General features: G+C 43.3%; 1 protein-coding gene across 1 annotated transcript in view; it reads right to left on the reverse strand.

Annotated features, from left to right (window-relative positions):
• The window catches only part of HERC2 (HECT and RLD domain containing E3 ubiquitin protein ligase 2), a 308748-nt gene that overhangs the window by 46746 nt on the left and 248275 nt on the right, over positions 1-13727 (reverse strand). The window contains exons 81-82 of the mRNA XM_082245322.1: positions 7720-7811; positions 7171-7310 (exon numbers count right to left, since the gene is read on the reverse strand). Of these exons, the coding sequence (XP_082101448.1) occupies positions 7171-7310; positions 7720-7811 (232 nt within the window). The remainder of the gene's footprint in view (positions 1-7170; positions 7311-7719; positions 7812-13727) is intronic.

The following is a 13727-nucleotide window of genomic DNA, read 5'->3' on the forward strand; positions in this document are numbered from 1 at the left end:
CATATGCTGTGTGACAGCTGACTGGAGGAAAGGCACCACACCCCCGGCCCCTCCTCCACATAGGAGGAAGGAAGGAATGTGTTGAGAATAGACCAGCTCTCTCCTAATCTAATCTATTTACAGCCCCCACACAAAATTCAGCCTAGTTTTGACGGAGCAGCAGAAAGACACGGGACTTAGGGCTTTGGAGAGAAATAAGAAAACACTACAGATATATGTGCATAGGTTAGATTTCATGAATCAAGTGTACATCCACTTTAATTTAAAAGGATAAGTATAGCTTTGCGTACACCAGTGCCTTTATTTTTGGTGTTCTGGATTTCAAGAAGGGTTTATCTGGCCCATCTAAATTAGATTATATATATATATATATATATATATATATATATATATATATATATATATATATATATATATATATACATACATACATACATACATACATACATACATACATACATACATACATACATATACACACACACGTAAATTCTTTTTTTTTTTTTTTTTGGGGAGGTTACCAATAGTTACATACGGCTTGTACAGCTTGCCTAAAATGTAGCAATAATGACATAAAGTAGTTTGTACAGACACTTTTGCACCTTTAGATGCTTACTTAGGCTCTTTGAAAGCATAGCAATAATCAAAGCAGCTCACAGAGCGGCTATAGGGGCTGGAAATGGGATGACTATTTTTTTTATTGCCTTCAGAGATTGTGGTCATCCAGGCATGCTCACAGATATTCCTTTATGCAATAGTGGAGTACTGTCCATAGCAATCAACAGCTAAGATGGGGCCCGTTGACAAAAACATGCATTAAAATGCATGAAAGTGCTAAAAAAATGAATGTGCATTGCATTCCCATTAGCGTGCAGTTTAACAAGCTTTGACACACATTTTTATGTGTGTTAAATTGCTGCAAGTCCTTGGAAGGGACAAAATAATAAAAAGACAAATGACACCACACAAGCACTGTGTGGTTTAACATTCTTTAAAGGAACAGGTTTTTTTTTTTTTGTTTAGGGTTACAACCCTTTTAGGTGAAGTAAAGGGAAGAGTGGAATGGAAGGGATGGGTAATGAGTGTGTGAGTTTCGGGAGGGTGTGTGGGTCTGCACAGTCCTAGATGCGAGAACGGCCACAAAACACTGACAGTAATCTAGAAAGCAGAGGTCCACCTTCAGTCTATTATCTATAATTATCATTTGTAGTGGTCCGGTTGTGAGAAATTAAAGTCCTACAGGTATGCAGTAACCATCTATCTTATGTTTATTTATAGTGTATCTAGTTAAATTAATGTAACTTCTGTTCTGTTTCACTGACGTAACATCCCTGGTTGCACATGTTACAATAAATAACGTACACCTCATCACTGGGGGTGTGCAGCTGTATGATCAAATAATACTAAAGGTTCCTTTTATGTGCATGACCCTTTTTAATGTACCGATGTGGCTGCACAGTTTGCAGTGTTTATTTGAATAAAGGTTTTGTATCCTTTTGGCATACCTGTAATGAGAATAAGGTTTCTTGCTGAAAAATTTACATCTGAGGTTGGGTGGTTGCCTGAAGGCCAGCATTGGGGGCTCTAGAAATATGTCTTTCAGCATTTATCCTCTAGGCAGTGATGGCAAACCTTGGCGCCCCAGATGTTCTGGAACTACATTTTCCATGATTCTCACCTACACTGCAGAGTGCATGAGCCGAAAATGGCCGCCGAGCACATGGGGAAATACATTGCCCACTCTAAAGATGGCACCAGAAAGGGCGCCAAGTATTACAGAGAAAATAGCTGCTGCCCTTACATGAGGCCAAACAGCCTGCCCACACCCGAAATGGCGGCCCCGCGATTTTACACCGCTGCGGCCCCCACAAACATGTCTGTACCCCCAAAAAGTTGCACAAGCACCACAATGGACACAGAGACCCCCGCAAACCCCCCACACCGCGGCAGGACCGCAATAGCGCCCCCGCAGGGACAAACGGGAACCACACAGGAACCATACAGACAGACATGAGGGGGATATCACAGACTCCAAATAGAGTGCCATCCCCATAACAGAGGCCCCACATACACCCCCCGACAGAAAATGCCATAGACAGAGGGGTAGCATGGTATAGCATGGTACTCACCAATCCAGCGAAAACGTGGGTGCCACTCTGTGATGGAAGGCCTCCCACTCTGGGTGGGGGTGCCGTCAGCCAAACAGGACGCTAGCAACACGAGGCGTACCGCAGTTGAGACATCCTAGCGAAGTAGCCACTCCGCAGACTTTGTCCCTGAGGATAGGGACAGGTCGTTTGCGAGGCCTGGGCGTACGCATAGCCTGCTAATGCTCGATGGAAGGCTGGAATTCCGTAAGGCTCTAGTACAACCAGTGAAATTCCTAGCTCCGCAAACGCTGTAGTCTTCCAAAGTCTGACTAACTAAGCGCAGGAACAAATAAAAAGCTATCAGTGTAAAGAAAAATTACTTAGCAGAAATAAAAATGAAGAAAAGGCTGAGACTGCAGCCCCAGCCAAGGGAAACCTGCATACTCCTAACTAGGCAAAAGACAAACTGAATTGGGAACGCTGCTAGCAGGGGGGTATTGGACCAGAGGTACAGCCCCCTATAGGTGTGTCTATGCAAAGTTTTTGTGAATGTTTCTAACAAAATCTTCTGCCGAGCTTACTCCTGTGGATAAGACCAATACCCAATAGTGAAGACTGCAGGAGTGGGCGGCGACTGTCGGAGGACGTAAGAGAAATGTAGTTCCGAAACATCTGGGGTGCCGAGGTTCGCCATCACTGCTCTAAGGGCTCATGTACACTACAGCTTCTAAACTTGAGTTTAGGAGATTTTGGGGGGTTTTAACCAAAGATCCTAAACTCAACTGCATAGGTAGGGAGGGCTCACATACAGACAGTAAACATTATTACAGAATGAGAGAGCAAGATTGAGTGGAGCAATGATGAGTGATGTGCTACTGCTCTTTCAATCCTGGTCAGCAGGTGGGGGTAGAGTTCTTGACCAAACCTTGCTGCTGCAGTAAAGAATGAGGACCAGGTTATGTTGTCTGGCACACTGTTCCTGGATCAGAATAAGGCCCCATATACACAGGATGTTAAAAACAAGCATAAAGCCACATTTCACAAATGTGTTTAGGCGCATCAAGCGCTTAGGCATTCATTCGTTCCATTGGCCAGAATATTAATGCTGCGATTTTTTATTGCCGCTTTGTCTGCCATTAGAGAATAGGCGTCCTGTGTGCACACGTTTAGGCACGTCAAATGTTCTCTGGCCCTGGGTTTTTTTTTCTAATTCTAAACACCTATGCCTTTAAATGCCTGTAAACACCTATGTGTGCATGGACACATAGGCTAACATTGAGGGGCATTTAGAGGCAAAAATAAATAGAACGCAAAATGCCTTTAAAAACTGCATTTAAAAACGCCCTGTGTGCATGAGGTGTTACAACTGACAAACATCTGCTTGCCTCATTATCCGCTATGAAAGGAATTGTTTTTGATTTTTTTAAAAAGCTGTTAAAAACTGTTTTCCCACACATTTACTTACTCAAATGCTGTGTTGCACACTGGGACATGTTATTACCAGGAAAATCCAATGAAATCAGGCACAAGTGAATAGGATGACACATTCTCATTAAGGCCTATTCACACTAGAAACTGCACATTTTTGACTGCATTTTTCTATACACATTTTTGAGGTTGGCTTTCTTGGCTTAAAGGGGCGCAGTGCAGGGTGTTTGAAGCGCATTCGCTGCTTTTGCGGTGCAGAAAAATGCAGCATTGCAACTGCACTGCAATGACGTGAACTATGTCTATAGCATTACCTCGACTTTGGCCTGTCTATGCAGTTGGAGTGCAGTTCAAAAAGCATCCAACTGTGTTCCGTGTGAAAGGGCCCTAAAACCCCAATGTTGGTTTTCAACAATTGCAGGAAATGTGAATCACATGCTGGCTGTTCGTGTATTCTGGTCACCAGTAATGGAGAGATCCCCACCAGAATTTATACTACCTCGATTCTGATTGCATTACATTGTTGGCTGATTGATTCTCCATAATGAAGAAAATACAGTATGCAAATAACTGGGTTATTGTTTTTTTGCTTTGAGAACAAGTGGGGACACAAACTAATGCAGGGAATTTTCACCACTGGAGTTTAGAGTCATACCAAGCCAGCAGGTGATTCCACACTGAGATTTCGCCATATATCTGAACATATTGGATGCTAAAGAACATACAGCATAATATTCTGCACACCAAAGAATGTATTAAGATAAAAGCATTGTGATTGCAATAATGGAGAGTTCCACCCAGTGCGCTTTTTACAGAAAAACATTTTTTGGAACATCTGCTTAGAACAGATGGACCTTTACTACAATACTGAAGCTGTAAATGGACTGTGTAATTTACTAAAGCAATAACCTATGCCTTTAAATACCTTGTCGCTATTCCTTAAACTGATGAGACGGGAAGGAACAGACACTATATACCAGCAGCACGGAATGTCACACAATCAAAATTACATTAAAATTTGATGTTACGGAAGGGAGGAAATATACCTTGTTAGCCAGCAGTCTGTCAAACATATTTTGTTCTCAACAGAAGACCAAATCACAGGTGTGAAATCCTGTAATGCCTAACTCAAAATTATTTATAAAAATGGCAAACCTTCAGGACTCGGAATTGACTTTGCTTGCCTGATACATCAGAAACTATTCTGAAAAATTGTGCACATTTATACATGGAAAATCTGTCCACATAGGTCTCAAATTAAAGGGGAATGCTGGCTATACACTGTTCGTTTTTTTTTATTCAGCCAATGGGGTTGAGGTGGATGGAAGAGTCTCCTCCCTGTTAGGACATTGAAATTTGACAGCGGCTATCACTGCTGTAGCAATACACTGATCAGTGGCTGCAGCTGCTGATAGACATCAATTTTCCAGCTTGTCCCTTCGACAAAAGTCAATCAACCAATAAGACTACTGTGGAGCAGGGACTTCCACACACTGGTGAAATTCGGATGGTTCAGCAGTGTATGGCCAGTTTAAGGGCACTTTGTGTCTTTTTTTCCTTCTTCACTTTTTTTTTTTTAAACAGGGGCTTAACGCTTTGACCAGTAAGGTGGTTAGAACAAGAGGATACTTGTTCTAGGCACAAAGTAATAGCCCGGCATGCAGATTCATATTACCTCCTATCCTCAACTTTATATACAGGAGCCCACCCCTTCTATGCCATACCAATTGTTGTATTGCAGCCAATTAACCAGTATGGGTCAACCTATACTGCATCATGCAGAAAAAAGGGGGCTTAAAAAATAAATCCATAAATAAAATAGATGAAGGTAAGTCTTTAAGGTACCCAATGACACAAATGTATTACCTTCTAATTGGGTGATAAATATTATATTCAAAAAGGTAGTAAAACACACTCCTGGCAATATACTGCATTACCAGAGGAATTGTGTGACTAACAGGCTGAGTCGAATGTTTTTGGCTACATTGCTTTTGTGAAAATGGGAAACCCCAGAGGGTATCGGATTAATGTATATATTACCAATAACGGTGTGAAGCAGAATGTACAGCTGAAAAATGCTTTTGAGCCACTGAATAAAGTTAAGGTCATGTTCACAAATGTGTGGCCGTGGTTTCAAGCCTGGGGTCTGGTGCGTTCCTGTTCACTGGTTCAGGTGCAATTTAGGTCCTAATTTTTCCCTGAATTCGCACTTGAACCGGTCTAACGTTAAAAAACCATACCTCGTCACTTCCGGTACACATACGTCATGGAACAGCTGAGCAGGTTACCCATTGCGCATGCTCAGAGCTCCGGAGGGTAGGGAATTTTCACAGGGTAGTGTGTTGTAACGTTACACCGCATCAGCTGTTGCCGCGGTTACATTAAAACATCTCGGCTGCAACATGAAATCATCTCCGCTCCTACCTCTGTGACTTCCCTGATCTTGGCTACTAAATGGAAAAGCGGCGGGTCTATGAAAATATAAATGACGGAGATCTCGGCTCCGTGATTTATATTTTCATAGACCCGCCGCCGCTTTAAAATTTAGTAGCCGAGATCAGGGAAGTCACAGGGGTAGGAGCAGAGATGATGTTGCAGCGGAGATGTTGTAATGTTACCTTGGCAACAGCTGATGCGGTGTAACATTACAACACACTACCCTGTGAAAATTCCCTACCCTCTGGAGCTCTGAGCATGCGCAATGGTAACCTGCTCAGCTGTTCCATGACGTAGGTGCACCGGAAGTGGCGAGGGTAGGGAATTTTCACGGGTATGGTTTTTTCACGGAACACCGGACCCAAAAACGCACAGGACCCTTTAGGAGTTTGCACTGCAGCTGCCCCAGACATGTGTGAACCGGCTCCATTGAGAGAAAGTCACTCGCATGTCATGCGAATTGAATGCGGTGAAAACAGCATCCAATTTGCACATATGTGCATCCAGCCTTAATAAAGGTAAATCCATGTACTGCTTCTCTTCTGACTACTGTAATTAATATTCAAAGGGTGAGGCTTGGCTTATTTAGTTAGTGGCTATACTTTAAGGAATATTAGAAGTCTATTGCCTAAAATGAAATGTATAAAAAAAAATAAAAGGGACTGTGGGAGGACACATGAAGATCAGTATAGGGATTGTGTAAACAGTTATTTGACATCTAGTGTTTTAAGGACACCATTTTAATCTAGCTGATGACAGCAACATATACAAACGGCATCTCAAAGCACTCATTCATCACAAAGGGTGATAAAATACCGGAGTGGCTCATATTACTTATACACTTTTATCATCTGATCCTCCATTATCTTTTGGATCAAGGCAAAGATCCAGCTCCCAATCATTCATGTGAGCTGCAGTGGCAGGCATGGTAAAACTACTAGACTGATAGCCCTGCCTGATTACTAGAAGCAGTACTGAGATTTTATACAGAGGGAGAGACCTTGACAAAATATTGGGAAACTAAAGCACTAATAAAAACTACTATATCCTCAGGGAAAAAGTAATAAGACTAGCCATATCCACTGTGAAAATTGGCTATAAAGCTCAGAATCAGACAGCCTAATTTTATAGTGAGAAAGCCTCACACTCTCAATCTACTACATACTGGAAAACACAATTTTAGAGCTTTTCATACATAGAAAACAATGTAGCTTACCGTCTTCTGTGCAGCACACACAATGTAATGACCCTGTGGCAATTGCAATAACTTTCTTCCCCTGAAGACCCTGGACTTGGCGTGGCCTCCTTACATGATCATCTGAACCATGACCCAGCCGATGGTAGTCCCCTTTTCCCCTGTATATAAACAATGTTAAAGCAAGGGACTGCAATGGATGCAAACATCAAGATGGCTGGGTTACTAAAAATAATTGCAAATTTGTTGTCACAATAACAAATCCACACATAGCAGCAACTACACAGTATTTTTTTTTTTTTTGCAGTAAAGCAAGGTCCATTAATTAGGAATAAAAGCATCACAAACTGAAAACATGTTTAACATTTATCATAATGGGCTCTATATATATTTTGCCATGCAGGCTGTTTCTTTGGTCAGGACACCCGTTACTAACAGCAGTTTCCTGGTTTTGAAACATGCTGGAATCTGAATGGCTGCTATGGGCACCACAAATGTATTTATTGCATTACAGCATAAAAACTATTTTATTAGGAAGCAACAGGAGAGTCTATAAGTAAAGTAACATACCACGTGTAGACAGCACCAGACTTTGTCAGTGCCACAGAGAACTGAGAACCACATTCAACTTTGGTAACACCGAGCCCAGTCAGTGAATCAATCTAAAAAAAAAAAAAAAAAACACGAATTCAAGTAAAATGAAGCTAACAGAAAGTTATAAAAACAACTAGCAAACTGGTTCTCATTTACATTTAAAACTACAATTTCATCATAGTATAACTTTATTATAAAAATTAGATTTTTGTACTTACTGTAAAATCAATTTCTGAGTTCAGCGACGGACACAGCGCTCCATAAATCATAACTACTGGGTTATATTAAAATATTGTGATCCCCGCTCTATGCAGTGTGTGGAATGCGTTTACAAGACTGCTGCTGGGATATAAACCTTATGTATTTTCCTTACACGTGTTTTCAGGGCTTTTTTCCTCAGAAAATAGGTGCAGGAACTTCTGAGTCACCCTTTGTCTCTGCCCGCTACCCACCTCTTCTACCCACCTATCCACCTCTCGCATCTTCTCCTGGCTACACCCTCTACCCACCTCCCAGCACCAACCCTTTGAGAACATACAGAACCAAGTATCATTTTGTGCTACTTAATAATTTGTATGGAATTTGTTAAAAACAAAGACAGTAAAATATATCCCCTACAATAAGCAACAATAGACCCTGAGCAACACTAGATCCCCGAGCAGAAGTAGATCCCCAAGCAACAGTAGACTCCACTTCAGCAACAATAGATCCCCCCACACAACAATATACTTGCTCTCCCAGCAACAAAAGACGGCTCACAACAAAATACCACCCCAACAACAAGAGACCCACATCAGAAACAACAGATCTCCCAGCAGCTAGCATCAATCGACCCTCCAGCAGCCAACAATAGACGCCTCGCTCAACAGTAGATCCCTCCCAGCAACAAATAACCCCCACTGGCAACAATAAACCTCCACACAAAAATAGATCCCCCAGCAGCCAGCATCAATAAACGACCCAGCACACTCAGCACTCTGTACCATTACATACATTAATTGCTGGAGGTGCCGGAAATGCGTTCCCCTGCGTTCCCCCTAAAAAAAAAGCCCTGGGTGTTTTAATGTATGTACCCAGCGCTGTCTAACCATAAAGAGCTTAATAGGTATCTCTATACATTATTTGTGCACATTTGTGCAAAAACATAATATTTAAACCAAAAAAGATTGAAAGATAAAGTGCAATTAGTGCAAAAAAATGTGCATGAACTATAAGTCCTTTAAAGTGGCAATCACACACACACATCATAGGTTGAACTGGATGGACTGATGTCTTTTTTCAACCTCACTAACTATGTAACTATGTAAAGTGCTGGTTATATTATTCTTCCAGTGGCAGTATGATCCCAACAAGATCCACTTCTGAGGACGCTTCCCGTGTGAAGCAAAATGCATTAAGCGGGTGTATACCTCCAATTATGTCACGTCCGCTCTTTGGAACGCAGACCACAATTTTTTAATTCCAGAACGACGTCATTACATGCTCACATACAAGAGGGGAGTTTTGTAAGTGCGCAATTGGCTTTTAAAAGTTTTTTTAATAATAAAAACTGAACTCCACTATAGATTTCTCCTGGTTCCTTACACTCATATGAGGTTCTTTGACCTACCTGCTGGAGTCACAAAAGAAAGAAAGGGTCATTCTTTGCCACTGGAGGATTAATTTTGAAACATAGGCGTTTAACCCATCGCTTGTCGGTGAGTAAGGCCACATAAGGAGGGGAGCACAGAGGCACTTGTTGGATCATACTGGCACTGGAAGAATAAGATAACCAGCACTTTAAAGGACTTATGAGGGGTGGGGAAAATAACCCAAGGCTAAACATAAGCACCCTAACGAGGATACAGGAGCCTTAATCGGATCACAGGAGCCCCATCTGAAAAATAAAAATTTAAAGAAACAGGGGGGGCTCCCACTGCCGAAATCGCCGCCCACAGGGCTCCACTGTCATAGCCGCTGCAGTGCCAAAGCACTGCAAAATGGCCGCTGGACTGCAAAAACATGGCCGCCGTGCATAGAAACACACAGGCTACAACAAAATGGCAGCACTACGAAGCTTCCGGGGACCCAGGGGGGTTCCCTAGGCCTCAAGGACAGGCCCTGGCAGGAGCCACCAACAGGGACAACCCCCCCCCCCCTGCACATTTGTTCCTCCGGTCACTGACGGCACAGTATAGCGCCCTGCCCCCACCCAGGAATAGGACCAGACCACCCAAACAGCCCCAGCAAAAGTGGAGGGTAGGATGGGGTACAGATGAAAGGGGGGTGCCTGGCGGGAAGCAGGAGAACCTGGGGGTCTGACCATCTCAAGAAGGGGCCCACGTCCACCCCAAAAATCTCCAGGGGGGAGAGGGGGGACAGGTACTTACCATACCAGGAACAGGGTGGGCACTGCTCCAGGCAGAACCCCTCCCCATCAAAATGGGGGGCTGTTGGCCAGAAGGATCGCTGCGACTCAGGCTGAGATCCGGTCAAATGCGACCTCGTAAGGGGTTTAACTCGCAGGCCAACCCCCGTCCAGTGGGGCTATGTCGCAACCAACCTAGCATGGAGCTGAGGTCTGCACGTGCTTGCTGGCCAGACTGGGGTGACCACTGGATCTAGGTTATCCAGCCCGTCACCCAGTCCTGCAGTTGATTGTAGATCTCACAGGAAAAATCCAGGAGAAAAAACTTCTATTTAAAAAGAAAAAAATTGCCAGGACCAAAGATCCCAGCAATTAACTAGGTTCTTACTCCTGACTAAAAAATATAAAGTATTTATTAGCAGGGAGAGGGAGTATACCCCCCGGGACTGCACATAGGCATAGCCAGATTCTTTTTCTGCCTAGTGTCCTACTCCTGTAGGGGGCAGTATAACCCAATGGTTATGAAGTTCAGGAGCTTTGTCCGTCAATGAAGAAAAGAAAAAAGATTTTTGTAAATGGAGTCCATTAATGGACACAGAAAATATTTAACCTTCAGATTATACTGCCACCCACAGGATAATTGAATGCGGTAATAAATAAACCCCCACAAACAGAATTCACCCACCATAGATTCTTACAGCTCCAAACACATCCAAACATGGATGAAAGTTTTCTTCTGGTGAACTGCTTTAATTTAAAAGTGAGAGATCAATGTTCCAAAACTAGGCAGGAACCAGACCTTTAATATTGCTGATATAAAAATGTTGGTTTGGACCCAGAACCAAGGAGGAGAGGATTTGTGCCAAGGGGAAATGGAAGAATGGAAGCTTTAAAGACTCATACCATTGAAGTATGCCTTCCATTTGAGATGACACAACGTGTTGACATAGCCTTCCTAGCTTTTAGCATAATATAAAATACAGATTTAGACGGATGACTCTGTATCTCAAAATCTTGGCTCCACTAAACATGCTGGTAAAGCCAGTAATCATGAAGGAGGATAGTAGATCCATACTTGAGACAGAACATCCTGAGTCTTACCAGGTCAGTGTACCACATCGACCTGGGCCAGTCTGAAGCAATTAGGATCACTTCAAAGCCCTCTGCCTCAATCCTGTGAAGCAGACGAGGAAGATGCTTAAGCGGAATAAAGGCGCGTACTGATACCACAGAGCCACCAGAGCATCTTATGCTTTTGCTAAGGGATCCCTGTACCTAAGAACAAACTTGTTCAGTTGTTGAACATGGAATGCAGGAGATCCACATTTAAATCCCCCACCAGTGACACAGGTCCTGAAAACCCTCTGTGTATTGGGACCAGTCCCTGGTATCCAGGTGCCGTTGGATGTGGAAGTCTGACTGCTAATTGTTTATGTCCATCATGTGCATCCCAGACAAGGAAGGAATGTGACATTCTGCCCAGGACAGGATCCTATATTGCTGAGGTGAGACTTCTGGTTCCTGCCAGATGGTTGATATGTGCCACTACCGTGGCACTGTCTGACTGAATTTGTATTTAAATGACCTTCTAGCAGGATGGTCAAAAGCTGCAGAGACAGACAAGTCATCCAGGATTTTGACTGGCAGGGCGATATTCTGATGACAATCAAATCCCTTGCACCTACATCCTCTCCAGCCTGATTGGTCCTCACAGTGGATGCCAGCCTTTTCAAAAAGTGCAAAGAAATTACTTCCACCATTTCAGAAGTGGATTCCGAAGCAGGGTCCAAGGGTCCAGGGGCAATCTGGTTCACAAATTATTCTATCTAGGGACTTGATTGACTAGTACCAAAATGACAGAATGTTGCATTGATTTCTGGAATGAAACTAGACGAATGGAATTGCCTTGAAAAAAGAGACCATCAGGCACAAGACTCTCGTGCTAAAGAGTTGGGAACTGCTTGACTCAGGGCTTGAGTTTGAATTTTTGCAAGTAGAATAAGTCTCAACGTGGAGATTGCAGAAGTGGTAAGAATTAAAAGAAGGTTTCTTAACAGATAAGGAGGTAGAAGATTTTGCAGTTTTTCCCTTACGCTTCCTCCACAATGAAAGATGGGTGAACTTTCCAACAGTAGCATCCTTGATAATATCAAGACAAGTTAAGGAGATATGTTGTCCCTCAACTGCTTTGCGGACCAGAATTTTCTTGTACACAGGTTCCACACTTGCCAAAGTTATTTTAAGATATTTTTGGCCAGTCAGCCATGGTTTACCACAATGAAGACACAGCCAAAATGGGGTGAAAGGCAGGAACTGCAAGCAAGAGGGGGGTTTTAAAGAGGGCTTCTAAGTGCTTATCAGTTGGGTCCTTAAAAATTGATTTTTGTAAGATCTTACCGTAAAATCCTTTTCTCTTAGCTCATTGACAGACGTAGTCCTCGGTGATACACCACCTTCGGGTTATGTTGCCTCCACAGGAGCAGGACTAGACAGGAAATTAAAAAGCTCTGGCCACACCCTAGGGGAAGTCCCAGAGGGTGTATCCCCTCTCTCTCTGCCTCAGCAAATCAGTTATGTGAAAAAGCAGTCTTTAGAGATTTAACCCAACCCAACTCAGAAAACAGAGGGGCGGGGACTACGTCTGTCAATGAGCTAAGAGAAAAGGATTTTACGGTAAGATCTTACAAAAATCCATTTTTCTCTAGCGCTCATTGACAGACGTAGTCCTCGGTGATACACCACCTTCGGGACGTCCCAGAGCAGTATCACAACTGAGGGGGTGGGAAAATGAAATCAAATCCCAATCTAGAAGGCCCAACCGGTGCCAACTAGAAGTTTACAATGCTCATCCTTAATGATGAGACTCAACAAAAAAGAGAAACATTTTTTTTTTTTTTTTCAAACAGAAAAAACCCTCGAGGTAGACCATCGGTCTCCTCAAATTGCGGCCTGCAAAACCTTGCGGCCAAATGAGGCATCCGCCGATGCTGTCACATCAATTTTATAGAATTTTGTAAAAGTATGTACCGACGACCAGGTGGCCGCCTTACATACCTGGACCACTGACGCCTGATGGCGAAAGGCCCAGGAAGTACTGAGCGCTCGAGTGGAGTGCGCCCTAACAGGGAACGGAGGACTCTGACCCTTAATAGAATAAGCCTGTACCACCGTTTGTCTAATCCATTTGGCAATGGTCGCGGCAGATGCAGGCAAACCCTTTCTGGGGCCATCCGTGATCACAAAAAGTGAATCCGTCTTACGGAATGATTCCGTAGCTTTCAGGTATACCCTGATTGCCCGAACCACATCTAAGGAATGCAACGCATGTTCCCGATGATGCTTGGGCTGAGGACACAAGGAAGGTAGTACAATATCTTCATTCAGATGGAAATCTGAAACCACCTTAGGAAGAAAAGATGGCTTAGGATGAAGTACTACCTTATCCCTATGAATCACTAGGTATGGGGACTGGCATGATAATGCAGCCAGTTCTGACACCCTGCGAGCAGAAGTAATAGCCACCAAGAAGGCCACCTTCTGGGATAAAGTAAGCAAGGGAATCTCCCTGATGTTTTCAAAGGGAGGTTTCTGTAGAACCGACAAAACCAAATTAAGATCCCAGGGCGGTAAGGGCGCG

The sequence above is a fragment of the Pelophylax lessonae genome (assembly GCF_965119305.1).
Source record: "Pelophylax lessonae genome assembly, chromosome: 2".
NCBI lineage: Eukaryota > Metazoa > Chordata > Amphibia > Anura > Ranidae > Pelophylax > Pelophylax lessonae.